Genomic DNA, 18,439 nt, shown 5'->3' with positions numbered 1-18,439 from the left:
ACTGTGCTCTCTGTCTTAATTTTTCTTCATTTTAATCCACCCAAACCCCCTATTTTTCTCAATAGCTCAACCATGAACCATGTAGCGAGGCACTGGGGTGGGGAGATACCACCCTCTCGTTCCCCTTACCCTTCCCTTCTGCTACTGGGAGTTTAAGAGCAACTGATAAATCAGTCACACTGGTCTCCCAGCTCTCCCAGTCCTCAGGGGAATGTACTTGGTGGGGGTTTAGGCAGTGGAGGAATTTTGCTGCTTTTTATATGTGCTTGCCCCCTCCCCTCCTTTTCAGAGCAGTTCCTTTATTTGAGGGAGGAGAGATGTTATGTTCTGCTGTTTTTGTAAGCGTGGTGCGTCAGATGAAAGCCCTCTGTGTACAGGGCTTTGCTGTGAGCGCTGCCAGAAAGGGGAAGGGTGCTTCTTTATTTGACATCTTTTTCCCACATGCTCCATTGGCTGGGAGATACACTTGAAAAATAAGACAACTCTGACCCCCCCCTTTTTTTCGTCTTTTTTTTCCGGAGTACCATCTCAATATGGGAACTTTCTCCATTTTTGAGGCCTTTTGACTTTCTGTGCATTCAGGGACAATACTTCAGCATAACATGTTTGTAGTTTACCACAAAATGGTGCCACCAATAAACTCATTTATGCCATACACACAAGGTTTGCATGATAAAAGCCTGCAGCTAGGAATGTCTTTCACTGGCTTTGTTTTTCTCCCCGAGCAGCATATTGTGAGGTTTTGGGAGCAGATGGGAAAGTTACAAAGAGACCTCTCTACAATACGTTGTCAAAAAAGGAACGAGATGTTTATTCTTAATGTCCATTCTGGACTTTATATTGTTGTAAGTTTATGAATTGTGGAAACACAGCTGTCCTTGGGATACAGAGTGCTGAGTGGATCAACCACAATAAACACCCTCCTCAGATTTTACAATGTACAGATCGCTGGCTCTATCCAGCTTGGAGGAAATAAGTAGAACACTTATCTGCTTGTTTTGACCTCTGACCTCTCATCCCCCAAAGGTCGGCCTACTGGACCTGGAGCTGAACCGCCTCACCAAGGCCCTGTTTGTGGCCCAGGTGGTTCTGTCTGTTGTCATGGTAGCGCTGCAGGGGTTTGTGGGTCCTTGGTTCCGCAACCTTTTCCGATTCATAGTGCTTTTCTCTTACATCATCCCCATCAGGTACGTGATTTGATTTTTTAAAGTAATTCTTTTTTGTTGTTCTTTTTTGTTTTTTTTCTCGTGTTTGAAAATGGAAACAATCACTATCCCAGCTTTGAAACACAAGTTGTTTTAGCTTTTTAATATAAAGAAATATAGGAGGTTTTTTTTTAAATTAACATAATCGTCTCTCAATTCAGTGTTTATTGCAGTTTTTCTTCTCTTTTATTGTAATTTTTTTCTATTAAGGATTACAGCTTTTTTTTCTTACCCTGATGTGTAGCTTGCGTGTCAACCTGGACATGGGGAAGTCAGCCTACGGCTGGATGATCATGAAAGATGAAAACATCCCTGGCACCGTAGTGAGAACCAGCACCATCCCAGAAGAACTGGGTCGGCTGGTTTATCTGCTGACAGACAAGACAGGTAGGAGTCCAAACATGGTGAAGAAAGATGAGTTAAAGATTTAATTTGTTGGTATTTATATTAAAAGTAAAACAAAACAATGTACTAAACCCAACAAAATGCACAACAAATCACACAGCTTCTGAGACCGTCATTATTGTAAGGGAAAGAACAGAACCAAGGATTGAAGTTTCCATTTAGGCCTCCTTCAGCTTCCCTCATTTCACTATCATGACCTGATTCTCTAATAACAAATAGCTGCTCTTTACTAATGCTAGACAGTGTGCCAGAGTGATAAACTCCTGTGGTGGTCCTAACATGCTTCTCTGTCTTACCACACTGATCTAGGTAGGAATAGATTAGCTTTACAGCCGATTTATCCAGGTTGATAGTTAAAGCACATGGAAAGAAGAACAAACAATCAATCCATTAGAATTGGTTAACCCTGTGGCTCTAATGTTTCTGGAAGTTAGATGCCCTCTAATCAGCTTTACGCTCTATCAGCACACATTCTGGCAACTGGCATCCATTAAACAAAGCCATTGCCCTCATTTTCAAAGTTTTTTTTTTTTTTTTTTTCTGCTTTTAGTGTCTGAACATTCACTCAGTCTTTTTGTATGCAATGTTGTGTCTTGTTTGTTAATTAGAGAGGACATGCAGTCCATATTGGTAATGAGATTAGGTCAGTGAGAAGGCAGTCACACCACCCTGCAGGTCCCATGATGCATTGTAGGCAGTCCTCTGAGGACAAACACTGTGCTTCCTGTGTGTGCGTGTGTCTTTGTGCTGTGTATAAGATAAATGAATATCTTTTATTTTTTGCTATGAAGTAGTGGCAGTATGATTAACACTCCTCTGATGGATTTTACCCATGAACAGTCTCAAACAGCTGAGATCTTTCATAGAAATACTTCATATTACTCCCCACGTTTTCAAAGCTTTGTGAGACAGAGCAGACGATGCCAACTTATTGTTTTACTTGGATTTATCTTAATTTCTCATTAGTCAGAAAGCGTTTGAGAGAAACAGAAGTAGGAATCCAAATGTTATTGTAGAATTTTACCAGCCAGTGTGGCAGACTGGCTTTATACGGTACATATATCCTTGAAAGACGATCTTTTTCAGCTTTTCTCCGCTAGGCCAAGAAATTTGCCATTACAGTATCGATTGATATTAGACGGAGGGGAAGGAGCAGGAATTGGTATTGGTTTGGGCTGCACTGTTGATGCGCCTCAAACATTTGGCCATTAAGCACCTTTACAAAAATAAGAGAAATCATGAAGTGAAAATGGTTTTCTGATTGCAGGCACTCTGACACAGAATGAAATGATCTTCAAGCGCCTGCACCTGGGAACAGTGTCCTATGGCACTGACACCATGGATGAGATACAGAGTCACATAGTTCAGTCATACGCACAGGTGAGCTGTCTTACTATCCACGATCCAGTATTTAACACTTGACAGAACTGAGCAGAGTAAAGCAAACTTGCCACTTTCAGTATGAAAAGGATTTGTGTCCAGAATGGGAGTGGACGCATTAGAGCACAAATATGTACAATATTTCACTCTATGTTTTTCCTGCTTATTCCCACCTCTCCCTGTAAATCAGTTTAATCAATTTTTATATTTAGCTAAGGACAAGTTTTCCAGGAAAGAAACCCATATTGTTCATTCATCATGCAGAGTCCCTGAGCGACTCCCTGTACTGTAAGTAAGTGTTTTCCTCACTGGGTGGCTCAGATCTGGCTGCAGTCTTGACAGAATGATATTGTTCGCTCAGTTCGCTCAGTTCTCAGCCAGCTCCAAACAGCTGGTCGACACTGAAGCCATCTGCCCCACACACTTATGTGTAATCTCAGCTAATGAAAAATGACTAGTCTTTTTAGCGCTGCGAAGCCGTAGCAGGGCAGAGCAGCAGTGTATTTGTCCAGCTGATATGTGTTATGCTATAGTTTTTTTTTTTTTTTTTTTTCCAAAATGTCACAGTAAAATGTAAGATTAGAAGTTTGTGAGCACACAGAAAGGTTTAATTTAAATCTTAACATTTGAATCAACATCAATTCATGCAAATCTTCCATTTTTTTTTAACATATACATGATATTGCATAAACCTAAGTATTTAAAAACATTAGTATACAAGTGCTCTTTTTTTTTTCTAATAAAACAACTTTCGGTTATTCTTCTTTTCCTGTGCGGTGCACGTACACTACACTGAAATTGTCAGAATGACCTAATGATCTCTCTATAGATCACTCTGTCGCTCTTGATGACAGTTGTCATCTTGTGTCCTCACTGTACTCCCCGTCGCCCTTCCTTTCCTGCCTGGCAGCACTGAAGGTTAATAATAAGCCAAAATCAAATGCTTCAGTAGAGCACATCGCCCCTGTCAGACGCAGCTGGAACAGTGGGCTGCCTGCCTGCTCGATAGTCACCACCCAGTTAAATTGATGGTTGGATGTCAAAACAGCGGAACACATAAAAGGCCCTCAAACCAGATATGACACGATAAAGATAGTGATACGCCACTTCCCCCGTGTCAGAGTGAATGGGCTGCAAGTGTGTGGGATTAGATGTAGAAGTCTGTCACCTGCAGGGATCCTATAGTGAGGAAACAACTGGTCAGGCCCCAAGATTTGAAATAGAAAGTCTACATCTAAAGAGGGTATATTCAGCTAAATCTGGTTAAGGAAAGTTTGTAGTTTCTTTACACACCTTTAACTGATCATCAATAAAACTTGCTGCTTGTAGATTTGGGACACAACCCTCCTAAATAATTAGTCTAACTGCGCTCAGGTTAAATATACGGGGACTGAAACAGCGTGCTTTTAAGTCACAGATCATTAATAGAACCCAGTGCTCACACTGTTTGCTGCTGTTTCAGGTGACTTCCCAGCCTTCCAGCAGTAGCACCAGTGGCTCGACTCCATCGCGGAAGACCCAGACGTCTGGCCCGAAGGTTCGTAAGAGTGTCAGCAGCCGCATCCACGAGGCTGTGAAGGCCATCGCCTTGTGCCACAACGTCACGCCCGTCTACGAGTCACATGCCGGCGTAAATGGAGAGACAGAGTCGGCCGAGGCCGACCAGGACTTCAGCGATGATAACCGCACCTACCAGGCCTCCAGCCCTGACGAGGTAGATATGAGATACAGTGAACTTTTATTTTTTAGCACTTCCAGCTTGAATAGAAAACAGCAGTTAAAAGGAAAATGGACCAAAAAAAAAAGTTGGCCCCAGAGTCCAGAATATAGATCAGCTGGCGACTCATAACAAGCTGGTTAAATGGTGTTCAGTGGGTTCAGTGCCCTTAAACAAAGGATTGAGACCCAAACTATGTGCTACACTTAACAAAACCTGTGTTTCGGCACTCGGTGACAGATCTGTTGGGGAACATGTTACTATATATACATATGTAAATATGCTGAAAGAGAAATTTTTCTTTTTACTTGCTATCTGACATATTTCAAGGGGTTTCAGATCAGTTTTCTTGAGAATTTTCCCTCTCTGATCAGTTTTGCACTTTGCATATCACTCTGATACAGCAGTTCTTTTCTCAGCCATCGTGTTTTTCGGTTACGATGTTTTCAAACCAGAGAGACAAACTGTGAACCACCACATGGAGGCCCCTCCTCTGCAGTTTCCTCTCTGTCTTAATGTTTTACTGGTGATCCTAAATAACCCTGGTTTGTCATAATAGTCATTTCATGGACAGAAAGTCAGAGGTCATGAACTCCTGGTGGAGGTTAAGCTATTTAATCGTCTGTATTTGCTTCCTCAGAATTTACTGCTCCAACTGAGGGAAGAATGCAGCATAAAAATGATCCCCAAAGGCATTTCCATAGCTTTCTTTCCTCTGGCTGTTTCTCCGTGTAACGCAAGAGTTGGAGCTTTTATGACTGAGGTTCCTCAAGACTTTTAGCATAAATGTTTCTAATGCTTCTATCAGATTTATCAATAAAGAAATTCAAGGCAAATGTTTATGATAATCAAATACTGGGAACACAGGGAAAGATTTTGATCAGGAAACGTTTCAGTCAGTATTTGTGGTTAAGCATATATTGAAGGAGAGTTCATCTTCCCATACCCGCCCAGTTCAAGACTGCTGACATGTTTATCACCCATAACATGTGAGGCTCCATAAAGCCTTTGTGAGACTTGCATACTTTTTGTCAAACCCCATCCAAGTCTAGCAGTCAAAATGAAGATAAAAAGGTGGCGAGAGATAAATCTCCGTTTTCCATTTTGCCTGCCTGTCCTCCTCCCCCAAGTTGATGTATATATTTATTTATATCTCTGCTCACTCTTCTCTGCCGCCCCCCCCCCTTTCATTGTCTCACACTGCTTGGATTGATCAATACTTAATTTTCTCTCAGAGACGATGAGAGGTGGAGGTCTGTGATTGTTGGTGGAGCTCTCCCTTCCCCTTCTACTACATTCTTTGTTCTTTCTCTATCCTTTTATTTCCCTCTCTCTCTCTCCTCATCGCTCTCTGCTCAGTCTCATTGACTGCTGCATCAGATCTTGGCCACTGCACCTCTGTTAGTGATAGTTTGTTTGGCCCTGGCTCTCTCCTCAGCCTCTCTAATGTAATGAGCCATCATTAAGGAGATGAAGTAGCCCGGCCGCTGAGGTCAGAACAGGGGTCATCTGACAGCGGAGTCGAACGGAGTCCTCCTATAACCTTTGACCCTCGTAATATCAGACAAGAGCATTTGACTGTAGCCTTTAATGACTGCCATGTCCAGGGAAGTGGGTGCTTTATCATTTTCAATTGGATGTAACTGGCAGCCTCAGTGAGTATATCAGACATATGCTATGTACCATGAGGGAGAATGACAGTATCTTAAAAAGTCATATAAAGTGTAATTTCTTCAGGCCTGACATTTACCCTCTGAAGTGATTGCCAGGCATTCAGGAGGAATCAGCATACGATTGCCCAAAATAACAAAACGACGCCATGTTTTAATCATTCATAGTTGGGGTGATACTGACCCACTGCGGTAACAGCTCAACTTTCTGTAGTGGCAAGTTTGATGTAGCCTTCAAGGTAAGGGTTAAAAAGGATTTGAAGTTCACTTTGTTTGTCTGTCTAAAACTGTTGATTTAGTTTAATCTTCGAACATATGGGAAAAATACCCATTTAAAAAAAAAAAGGTAAATAATAACATAAGACTATATTTCACAATAAAAACAATTTTGAAAGTTTTCAGAATGAGTGCCAAGATTTTCTGCATATTCCAAAGTGCCATTCCAGTTGGCCCTTGTGTTCTCCTGTTGTCATGGTCTCTTCCTTCTCATGTTGTTTTTAGCTGCCTTCTCTTGTTTATTTTTCTGCTGTACACAGAAATTATGTGCTTCCACAAAAATGTAAACTTGCTGTCTGTCAGTGATGGAGGTATGTTTGCACACCGTTTGTCACAAGATGTTCAAACAGCAAATACTTAGCCTTCCACCCTCAGGTTTCTGCTTTTCTTTTGCTTTTTCTCTTCAAGTGTTGTCACATTGGTCGTTTGTGGTGCTTGGAGGTTTATGCTAGACCCTTTTCATTCCTCACCCAGAAGATTTAGATTGTTTTGCTGTTTGTAATGAGTAATTCGGCGTGGACTCTTACAAGAAACTGCATCACGGATGAAGAGATTATAGCATCAAAGATAGAATCACTGCTTCAAACTGTGTAACTCTTGTATTGCCACTGACATTATAGAAGAAGAATTTAACTGTTAAGGGTCCATTTTCATCATGACATGCTTTAGCCGCTGTTAATTTTAAAGGCAGTGCTGCCACTGTGATTTACATGATCACTGGAACGTTGTGAACACAGTCGAAATGATTGATCAGGTTGTTCAAGCCAATCTGCCGTTGTCGTAAAGTGGTCAGCAGCAGTCTTTTCTATTACTGTTGTGACGCATGATTCATGTGCCGTTTGTATTAATGTTGACAAAGCTTTAAATAGTAGAGCTGATAAAGTAGATTGAAGAGCTAGGTTTAGGATCCTCTGCACATGGCGTGTGCGTAGCCACACACACACACACACACACACCAGCATAATGACACACAGATGTGTGTTAAGTAAATATAGACAGCCCTTTTTACGGAGCTCAAAGGGGGAGCAGGAGAAATGATGTGGTATTACCAGGACGTTCCAATTTGTAGGTCAGAGTATAATAACAACCTTTGAGTGAGCAAATTGAAAATGAACCCATTGAGAATTGAGTCGTGTGCAGCTGAACGCTCACTCGGGGGCCGCAGTTCCTGCTGAGGAGAAAAAGAGGAAAGAGAAACAGAAAAACACTTATCTGGAGCTGAATGAGAAGAGCTCAGCAGCTTTGGAGATACCGTAACTAACTCTCTCATGCCTTGTCTTTCCACAGAAAGTGAAATTAGGTTAAATCAGCTTATGGTCTTCATGTCTACTCAGCTTTTTTTTTTTTAATTATATTTCTTCCTTATTCCTCATTAAACTGTTTTTTTTTTTTTGGTATGTGGAAGAGACTCATTTATGTTTTCCAAAATCCTATCATATTTTTGTCAGTATCAAGAAATGTACCATTGTATCATAAAATTACTTTAACCGTAATGTAAGATTAATTATCCGAGACGCCAGAATACTGCATAAAAATGGATTTAATCTGCGGCAGATGTGTTATATCTCTCCAGTCCTTTTCCTTTTGTGTTGTTTCAGTACAAGCTACAGAAGATACACTTTTGCGATCTGAAATCCATCACACTTTTTGTTTTTTTTTAAATCAGAGTTTTCAGGAGGGGCCAACATGTCATAGTTTATGGACATCTACAGTTGTGTGAGCCTGTTGTATTTGTATGTTTTCCTCAGGTGGCGCTGGTGCGGTGGACAGAGAGCGTCGGCCTGACCCTGGTGAACAGAGACCTGACCTCCCTGCAGCTGAAGACGCCTTCAGGACAGATTCTGTCCTTCTACATCCTGCAGATCTTTCCCTTCACCTCAGAGAGCAAAAGGATGGGCATCATTGTCAGGGTGCGGACCTTATGCATAACAGTATTATCTGTGGATGCTGCTTTCTGTGTGGTCTGTTTGTCACTGAATCATGTGTTTTAGTCACCATTTAGGTCAGGCCTCAGCATTTTCTGTTTTTTATTTTATTTACCTTTTAGTGTCAAGCCCATTATCACTGTTGTGAAGTAACTAGCACAGAAACTAGAAACGCATGATGATTTGTGTAGCAGTGTATTGTTCTGCTGTTTCTGCAGCAGTGGATTTAATAGCACAGGAAATGCTCTAATTGTCATTTGTGTTTTGATTTAGGAGGAGTCAACGGGAGACATTACTTTCTACATGAAGGGTGCTGATGTTGCCATGGCGAGCATCGTCCAGTATAATGATTGGTTGGAAGAAGAGGTAACAGCTTAAAGTCAGATATTTGAACCCTTACTGCCAGTTTGTGCATCAGCAATCGTGTTTCCTCTTAAACTCATTTGACAGCTTCACAATAAATGACCCAGTGTTTTGCCAAGTGCATTAAGGCTTTTAATGTGAAGCAGCAGCAGTAGGAAGTGTTTGGTTTGTATTAGTAGTAACTTCACAGAGCTCTGATACAGCTGAGGGAGTGAACAGAAAATGATTCGATGAAATTAAAAACAGAAACACGAATCTCTCATGCATGTTGAGGCAGGAATGGTGTAGAACAATGAGAACTATTATATATAGAATGTAAATACACTGAAAGGCCATTGCTAAAAGATATATTTGCTAAATGGCGTATAAACAGGGACTGTTTCATGGAAATCTTTTAGCAAGACCATGAGTCCTTTTTTTTCCCTCCCTTAAAATGAGCCACTTTGGACAAAAGTGTTAGCAAAATGAAAAACTGAAAACTTTGGTAACATGTACTAGCATGAACAACAGATAAATGGAAAAATAGCGGTTATTTTTTGTCCAATAACCTCTTCTAATCAGGACATTCATTGAGAAATCAACAGGCTGAGCCTACACCAGTTTAGTGGTCGAAGGTCTTGTGTGCATATGTTCATAATTATATTGGCATTATTGAGTCATTTAGCACCGGGGGCAGCTTTTGATTTAATTAGTGACCTAGATAAAGTTGAAGTAATTACAGTATGTCATATTCTTGAACAATGGTGCTAACGATGTCCTGTTGGCTGTAATATTCCGCTGTCGGATCAGCCGGCGCTACAGTTACTCTGCTTGTCAATAACCAATCAACAGGGCAGATTCGCCCCATTGGTGTTTCATATCAAAAATAAACCGCCATCCATGCCTTTGTTTTACTGTGTCCTCTGAGTTTCACCAGAGGCGATGTTATTCAATATTGATTCCTTTTGGTGTTGGTAACAATATGCTGCTATTGACTTTACTGTACATGGTGTACTTATACAGCAGCTGCTCTAATAGAATAGATGCTCTGCCCTATATTTGATTGAAGACATAATTAAACATACGTGAATATTTATTTTAAATAACCCCGATCCTTAAATTCAGCTGAGAAATAAAGCATTCCAAAGAAATGCTTGAAGTTTAAAGTGCTCACTAACATCGTCCTCTCCTTTCTGTCAGTGTGGGAACATGGCCAGAGAAGGCCTGAGGACGCTGGTGGTGGCGAAGAAGTCTCTGTCTGAGGAGCAGTATCAAGACTTTGAGGTGTGAATGAACCCAAATGTACAAACCTTTCATCCTGCTCTACGTACTGTCTGCTCATATTCCTTCAATAAATCTCTTTTGTTTACTTTTCTGAATTGCACCTAGAGCTGGGTGACATATGAGTAGAATATCAACATCGGACTGTGTTTTGTCTGGGATTTTTTTTATTCCTCATTTCATACACTTGCTTAAATTCTCTCATCCTTAAAGGGGAACTCTTCCGTATCAAGGTCTCACTAAGTTTGCAACTCTTGGGACGTCCATATGTGAATATGCTGTGTGAAATGGACAGCCCATTTTTCTTATTTTGCTTGTTTCCTCTGCTTAAGTTGCAAATAGGTTTTATCTTTTAGCGTCAGCAAATTCCCTATTTTGAAACACTTTCTCCTCCCTCTCTGTGCAGAATCGCTACAACCAGGCAAAGCTGAGCATCCATGACCGAGCCCTGAAGGTCGCAGCAGTGGTGGAGAGCTTAGAGAGGGAGATGGAGCTCCTGTGTCTGACCGGTGTGGAAGACCAGCTACAAGCAGATGTCAGGCCCACACTGGAGCTGCTCAGGAACGCTGGCATCAAGGTCAGCATGGAAAATAACGATGACAAACAAACACAAATCTTCAGTCTACCTGTATGCTGATCTTGGTTTCTTCTTTCTTAGATTTGGATGTTGACGGGGGACAAGCTTGAGACGGCCACATGCATCGCCAAAAGCTCACATTTGGTCTCCAGAAACCAAGACATCCACGTCTTCAAGCCAGTACGCTGTTTTACTTGGCCTCTTGTCTGTTTTACTGGTCCCCAGTGCTTTATCATAACGCGCCTGAATATTCTTGTGGCTAATTGTATTGTGTGGCTCTTGAGCAGGTCTCAAACAGAGGAGAGGCCCATCTGGAGCTCAATGCCTTCAGAAGGAAACATGACTGTGCTCTGGTCATCTCTGGAGACTCCTTAGAGGTACTACAACACAACACAGCACACAGTGACGTTTCCTTTTACAACAGATGATGCTGAGGATGCAGCCAAACAGGCGATGAGAGAATAAATAGTACTCCTCAGCCAAAACTAACACTTTGGAGTTCAACCAAGGCCTTTAGTAAAAAAAGAAAATAGAAAAGAAATTTTTTTTTATAACAGCATCGCAGGAGTTTTATGTTTTTGTTTGAAGGGAAACTGATAATTGTTTTATTTTATATTAGTATAAAATATTTGACAAGTTGTAGTCTGATTGATATATAGCAAGAAAACACATAAATACACCTGTAAGAGTCCAGTAAACTATGTTTTGTGTCCTTTTCTTCGTGGTGTTGCAGGTGTGTTTGAGGTATTACGAGCATGAGTTTGTGGAGCTGGCGTGTCAGTGTCCAGCGGTGGTCTGCTGTCGCTGCTCCCCGACCCAGAAGGCCCAGATTGTCACACTCCTCCAGCAGCACACAGCCAACAGAACCTGTGCCATAGGTGAGTCTTGACAGATGTGTGGAGGCAGCATTACAAGCCCGGGCGGTTGTTGGCCTGGGAAACTCTTTCAGTGGGAAAAATGTCTGTGTTGATGGAGCTCAGTCCTTTAGGGAGCACAGTATTAGACAAGGTGTAAAACAATCCATTGGACAAATTAATTAAACAACCAGTCCAGTGGATTGTTCAGTAGTCTGTTTGACGGCTTGAGGAAGGTGAACTGGTCATTACTTTGAAACTGCTCCAGGGCAAGACACTTAATAGACCAACTACTGTTCTGTCATATCCCAGATGCGTTTATTTAACTGCAAAATGTTGAGCATGGTGCTGAAAAAGCATCCAATCAAGATGTACAAGCACTCACTACGAAGACAGACACCAGAGCAAAGAGTATAAATACTTCTTTACACTTCTACTTTTACTTCTTTCATCCACAAGATGGCAGCCAAAGCTCAGTAAGAGAAGCACCTACTGTACCGCTGTCACTGTCTCTTACTTTCATGTCCTAAAACATACACTGTAAAATAATATGCAGCTCTTTTTATATGTGTTTTTTTTTTTTTTTTCTATTTTGGGGCAGGTGATGGAGGGAATGATGTTAGCATGATCCAGGCAGCACACTGTGGTATTGGAATCGAAGGAAAGGTAAAACACATAAGTGACCACAGACCTTTTTCATAATGACCTCAGGATTAGGCCCTATTACCTGATTCAGTCAGAGGGACACTGATATAGTCTAAACATAATAAGCCCTCAGTTAAGTTACTAATGAAACAGTCTGTACTTGTTCTGCTACAGCAAATTTGTGGTGTAATGATATTTTCTCTGAAGGTCAGATGTCATGTACAACTCAGCAGAGGCATTGTGTCTTTGTACATGTTTGTTTCTCCGGACAGGAAGGGAAGCAAGCCTCCCTGGCCGCAGACTTCTCCATCACTCAGTTTAAGCACATTGGTCGCCTGCTCATGGTTCATGGCAGGAACAGTTACAAGCGCTCGGCAGCACTGGGTCAGTTTGTCATGCACAGAGGCATGATCATCTCCACCATGCAGGTAAAACACGGACAAAGCTTGTTTTGTTGAATGTAGGTAAAATTAGATTGTGTATCAGTTCATGATGTAACACAATGTTTTCAGAATTTTTAAGATTTTTTTTATAACCATGTCTTTTAAAGTCATGTTCTTAATGTCTGCTCTTAATTAAATATCCACACTGTGGACAGTAAAATTCATAACTCACTAACTTTATGACACCGTTTCTGTTTCCTATCCTCAGGCTGTCTTCTCTTCCATATTCTTCTTTGCCTCTGTGCCCTTGTACCAGGGTTTCCTCATGGTGGGGTATGTGCCTTTTCCAAAAACAATCATCATCACAGTGTCACAGCCTCACAGCGACGCGTGTGTGGATATCTTTGATAATGTAAACATGGTGTTTTGTTTCCCATCCTCTCCATCTCATTTCTCTGCTCGCCACTCTGTCCTGTGCAGGTATGCCACTATCTACACCATGTTTCCGGTGTTCTCCCTGGTTCTGGACCAAGATGTGAAGCCGGAGATGGCTCTGCTCTACCCAGAGCTTTATAAAGACCTCACAAAGGTATAGTTTCCCTTTCAAAATTTACGTGCTTCCTTTATCCTTTTTGGTTTATTCCCCTAATGGCTGTTAGCTTCTCATACCGTGTGAGTACAGTTGCACTCATTGATGATGTTTTTCTCTTTCAGGGACGGTCATTATCTTTCAAGACTTTCCTCATCTGGGTTTTGATCAGTGTGTATCAAGGTAAGGTGCACACACTCTTTCTGAAAGTTATATTTGACCATCATTTGCAAATGAAAACATTAGTTAAATCAAAATAACTTGAGGGGTTTTAACCGAGACAATTACAACATGGCAGTATCTTTAAAGTACGACCGGTCTGACATTGGCAACTGTCAAAGCAACTCTTCAACCACCATTTCATCATTTCTACTGTGTCTAATACCAAGGTCCCTGGGCCCCTTCAAACTCTCAGATAGTCAGTTTCTCAGTATCTTAGGTTTCCAACCACCATCCGCTTTTACATGCAGGCTTTTGTCTGTCCAGTAAATCGATATTTCTGTAATCGCTAAGCCATGCAGCGTGTGAGAAAGATCTATGTTCCTGCTCAAGCGTGACTTCCTGACAGCTCGAGGTTTTTAATTAAAGGCCAATACCGGGTCTGTGGAAAAAAAAAAAAAAGTGAAGACGATATGAGAGGACAACGGTACAGGAGGAAAATATTAAGTACCAATCTAACTTAATTTATTTCAGAGTTTGACTCGCTGGAATGCACTGTATGAAGACTGTATGAAAAAGTAATTATGTGATCAGTTATAGGCTGTTAAGCTCAATTTGCGTAGCGTTATGATAAAATGAGAGGCTATCAGGATACAGTAGGCACCAAGAGATGAGTGAGTGTCTGAACATTTAAAGACGTTTACCAGACTGAGACACACTAGAGCACATTGTGCATCTTTTATTCTCTTAAATAATGTTATTGAATCAGCCCTTATCTCCAGACACATCAGTCCTCAACTCAGTGTCCCAGTCAGTCAGTTCCACCCAGTGGGTGAAACTATGACGTGGGTCAGATTCTGTTTTCTCAAAGGTTACTTTGGATCAAGACCAGTCCAACATGGAAGATAACTATTAAAATTTAACAGTTAGAATAAAGTGTTTTTAAGTATTTTTGTACACTTGAGTGTATCTGATGGTCACTTCTGAGCTACTAGATAAAAACAGACTAAAACAAACATGAGCTATTTGATGCATAGCTACCGTTGACAAAGGAAAAAAAAAATCCAGCAGGGAAATTCTTGTCCCGACCCAGAACCAACCCGTGACATTGATCCACTTCAGATATTTCCACTTTCTAAAGCGCAGAAACTTCATTGGCTGGATTAAATGTCATTGGGTTGATTTGTTTCCTTTGGCGCCACCAGGTGGCATCCTCATGTACGGCGCGCTGGTGCTGTTCGAGTCGGAGTTCGTACACGTGGTCGCCATCTCCTTCACAGCACTCATCCTGACGGAGCTGCTGATGGTGGCGCTGACGATTCGTACCTGGCACTGGCTCATGGTGGTGGCCGAGTTCTTCAGTCTTGGCTGCTACCTCGCCTCGCTCGCCTTCCTCAACGAGTATTTTGGTAGGTACTGCTCTTTGTTTTTTTTTCTCAGAGGTTTTGTATATATGATCTTTTATCTTTGACATGCTCTCCAACATGAGCCGGAAACAAATATGAACAATGTTGCTCAAGATCAGATTACATTTGTTTATTAATGAGTTAATTGTTTTGTCCATAAGTAGAGAAAAGGTTCACATTTTCCCAGAACCCAAGGTTAGGTCTTCACGTTTGTGTGATTGTGTGACTCAGAAAAGCAGCAGATCCTCATTTTGAGAATCTGAAATGAGGCGATGTTTGGTATTACTGCTTGAAAAATGGACTAAGACTTTCTGACCTTCTCTCATGTTTATTTACTCCAACCACCAGTGAACCTTCAGTGCAGTGGAAGGATAACTTTACTTTTTGGTTTGTTAGGTCCAGGATTGAATTGACTGAGCACTTCAAGGGGCCTCAGGCTTCTCCACTGCACCTGCTTTCTGTTGACTTTGATGTAATGCTACCTGGCACCTAGGTGTTGTGCGGTAGTTCAGCCTTCAGCTCCGTGCTTTTATTGCTTCCCTCCTCTTCTTCTCTCTGTCCCTCTGTGTTTCTCTCTTCACTGCCAAATGTTTTTTCGTGCTGCACTCACTCTGTTTCTGCTGCACTCCCTTTGCTTCTGTATGTGGCCAACAGGCATAGGCAGGGTCTCCTTTGGAGCTTTTCTTGGTAGGTGTGCAGCCTGTACATTAAATCCATTCCCCGATCCATCTCTCTGCATCTCTCTCTCTACACTCTGTATGTTTCAGTGATATTTATTGTGTCGTCGCTGCCTGTTTCATTTGAGTGTTTTAAAGTCAAACTCACTGCAGGTCTTTGTCGTCTCATGCCATTTATTCCACGGTTTAGTTCTCATTTTAACTCATGTTGTGACAAATTGTTGTTTTTAACTCTTATGATCATGTGATGCTGACTCAATCACAACAACACCAACAGCGCGACATGTGTGACTAAGCGGGTGTTTCTCTGTTTGTTCTCCCAGACTTGTCGTTCATCACGACTTGGCCTTTCCTGTGGAAGGTGTCGGCCATCACGCTGGTTAGCTGTCTTCCTCTCTACATTATCAAATACCTGAAGCGCAAGTTTTCGCCACCGAGCTACTCCAAACTATCCTCATGAGCCAAACTTGCAATACCCGCATTTGTTTTGTAGTTTCGTGCTTCTCTGAACCTTCTATTTTCAGCACTTTTTTTACTCACTGATCCTCAGTGATGGACGGGTGACCTGCTGTGGTCACGGAACCACTGGCACAATCGAGAATGGAAAGAATATTAAATAAATGTTCTTTGGATTTATTTCACTGAGACTTGGAATTACTTGAAAAGACGGAGCACATGGTAAAAGACTACAGAAGGATGGATTTTGCCACTAATGAGAAGAAAGTGAAATGGCGTAAGTGACTGGACTTAGAAGGCCTGACACACTTGACCCTGTTTTGTCAGAAAGGGTCATTCTGCCTTCTTTTGTTTTAAAGCATTCATCAACAGATCAGTGTCATTTTATACTGATGCATTTCTGTCAATCTTTAGATTTTTATAAATGGAGTTCAGATTTTTTTAAGTGTTGTTTTTTTTATTATAGGTATTAATTGCAGTTGCTGGCCTGCATCCTCAAACAGTGTTGAGTAGGGATTAAAAAAATAATAATTTAATGTTTTCCTATGTTACTGTAAATAAAGCCTTTACATGCAGCTTTGATTACTGCAGCTGTCAATGTAAACCTCACTGCATTTAACTCTTGTACAAATGTGCATTAACCAAAAATAAGATCATTTACAACGACTTTCAGAGAGAAAATGCTGAGCATTTGTCCAGGATTTGTCCAGACCTCCTGGGACTGGCTTCACGCTGAACTTCTGTGCATTTGCTGCTGCGTGTCCTTTACACTGAACGACACCATCAGGCTGTCATCTCTGTAGTTTAAAACCAGCACTCCAAAGCAGCATTAAATGTTGTACTGTCTGCATATTTGGCCTTGATAAAGTCTGTCGGTGGCCACCAGTCCTCCTGCCGGGTCATGGCAGCTCGCTTTGTGCCTCACCGTGATGTATGTTAATGTACCGAAGCCGCATCTCACAGCACCGGATGTTAAACAATCAGTCCGAGAGTGTGGTTAGTGTTTTTGGTTTGTTACCTGTTGAGCTGCATCTGAACTTCGGGAGCTCGAATCCTGCTGCTCTTCTCGGACATTTTTCATGATGGTACAACTACTTTAAAAGTCACAACGAAGGGCCGTGAAACACACTGATGGCTGTGCAATTTTAGGCCTTTATTGACAATATGACTCCCGTGGGCATTTGCGTGACTTTGGCCTGTGGTGGACATTGACATTCAGCTCTTTTTAAGAGAGAATGAGTTTTATCATTCACTCCATGTACTCTTAAGTGTTAAGCACGTGTTAAGCACAGTGGGAGAAAGTTAAACTGATGTGTTAAATGTATGTAGTTTAGCTATGTTTATTAGTCAGGTTGTCATTTTTTTTTCCTGAATCATAATTGAGTTAAACTCAGGTTGATAATTCCTAAACACAGCTGTATTATTTTGTTGAAATTGTGGCAACCATACTGCGAAATGTAGCTATACTATAAGAAAAAAAGACGAATAGTGGATGTAGTTATTTGGGAAAGACTTGGTGTGACTGCAACACTTTAATGCAAATTGCATTAAGGGTTTGAATTGGTGATTTACATTCTTACAAGAAGCAATTCCAAACGTTGATTCTTATGTTTTCTGCTGACATCTCCGTTATGTGTCTGTGTTGTTGTATAAATTGTTCTTTCTTGTGAACTTGCTTTCCATGTCCCACACTGAAATTTCTAACTGTTATTTATAATATAGTTATTGGTTAATGAGTAATAAAAACAAAAGACAGATGCCAAAAACTTTGCAGTTTCTGTATTTTCTGGCACAAATGGAAGACTGTCGGGATTTTAACCAATCCTGAAATTCATCATATGGCCACTAGATGGAGGGAGAGACTAGTTACTGACAGAGTCAGGATGCAAGTGTGTATAAAGGAGCATTGCTCCAAGTTTTGTCAATGAAGCTGCAAACAAAACATGAAGCATACTCCTGAGTGTACCAAAAATCATATATCTCATCAGCTGCAGCATTATTATTAAGTTTAAGAAACCTTAGATACTGTAAATTAAAATGTTTGGGTTTACCAGGTTAAAGCAAAAAATGTTTTGTACCATTTTAAAACCAGCAAAACATAATGTTTGGGATTCAGTTTCAGGAGTGTCGAGCTAAGATATGCAGCCATAACAAGGAGTTACAGACAAATGACATAACATGCACAAAAAAATGACTCTAAGCTGTGAAATACTTGTTTGCATTTAGGACTGTTGCATATTAACAGCTGCTAAATCAAAATAAAAAAATGAAGCCTTGCTGTATGTAGAGAGAGTCATAGTAAGAAAATAATTTTTAAATGAGCCCAGCCGTATGGCAATTACAGTTTGTGCTTCTAAATGTGAGATAGTATAGGGGAAGATTTAACGTAAACTGTAAGAACGATATCTTTTACCGTGTAATCTAATGCAGCCATTGAGCGAACAGACAATGTGTTATCAATTTCTCCCCACAGAGGAGGAAGTATTTTGTGG

At 41.0% G+C, this 18,439-nt stretch overlaps 1 protein-coding gene across 3 annotated transcripts in view; it reads left to right on the top strand.

Moving 5' to 3' along the window:
- The window catches only part of atp9b (ATPase phospholipid transporting 9B), a 35,401-nt gene extending 17,700 nt beyond the window's left edge, over nucleotides 1-17,701 (top strand). For all 3 annotated transcript variants that reach the window (XM_041053397.1, XM_041053396.1, XM_041053398.1), the window contains 18 exons: nucleotides 1,027-1,187; nucleotides 1,450-1,592; nucleotides 2,878-2,990; nucleotides 4,453-4,704; nucleotides 8,402-8,563; nucleotides 8,852-8,944; nucleotides 10,121-10,204; nucleotides 10,608-10,778; nucleotides 10,860-10,958; nucleotides 11,066-11,155; nucleotides 11,512-11,656; nucleotides 12,234-12,298; nucleotides 12,550-12,705; nucleotides 12,929-12,993; nucleotides 13,141-13,249; nucleotides 13,375-13,432; nucleotides 14,614-14,817; nucleotides 15,815-17,701. In XM_041053397.1, coding sequence (XP_040909331.1) covers nucleotides 1,027-1,187; nucleotides 1,450-1,592; nucleotides 2,878-2,990; nucleotides 4,453-4,704; nucleotides 8,402-8,563; nucleotides 8,852-8,944; nucleotides 10,121-10,204; nucleotides 10,608-10,778; nucleotides 10,860-10,958; nucleotides 11,066-11,155; nucleotides 11,512-11,656; nucleotides 12,234-12,298; nucleotides 12,550-12,705; nucleotides 12,929-12,993; nucleotides 13,141-13,249; nucleotides 13,375-13,432; nucleotides 14,614-14,817; nucleotides 15,815-15,951 — 2,307 coding nt within the window. In that variant the 3' untranslated portion in view covers nucleotides 15,952-17,701. The remainder of the gene's footprint in view (nucleotides 1-1,026; nucleotides 1,188-1,449; nucleotides 1,593-2,877; nucleotides 2,991-4,452; nucleotides 4,705-8,401; nucleotides 8,564-8,851; nucleotides 8,945-10,120; nucleotides 10,205-10,607; nucleotides 10,779-10,859; nucleotides 10,959-11,065; nucleotides 11,156-11,511; nucleotides 11,657-12,233; nucleotides 12,299-12,549; nucleotides 12,706-12,928; nucleotides 12,994-13,140; nucleotides 13,250-13,374; nucleotides 13,433-14,613; nucleotides 14,818-15,814) is intronic.
- Nucleotides 17,702-18,439: the final 738 nt, after the last annotated feature.

Source organism: Toxotes jaculatrix, chromosome 13 (genome assembly GCF_017976425.1).
Source record: "Toxotes jaculatrix isolate fToxJac2 chromosome 13, fToxJac2.pri, whole genome shotgun sequence".
Taxonomy (NCBI): Eukaryota; Metazoa; Chordata; class Actinopteri; family Toxotidae; genus Toxotes; species Toxotes jaculatrix.
Note: the sequence above shows the minus strand (reverse complement) of the source record. Positions and strands in the feature narration are given on the sequence as shown.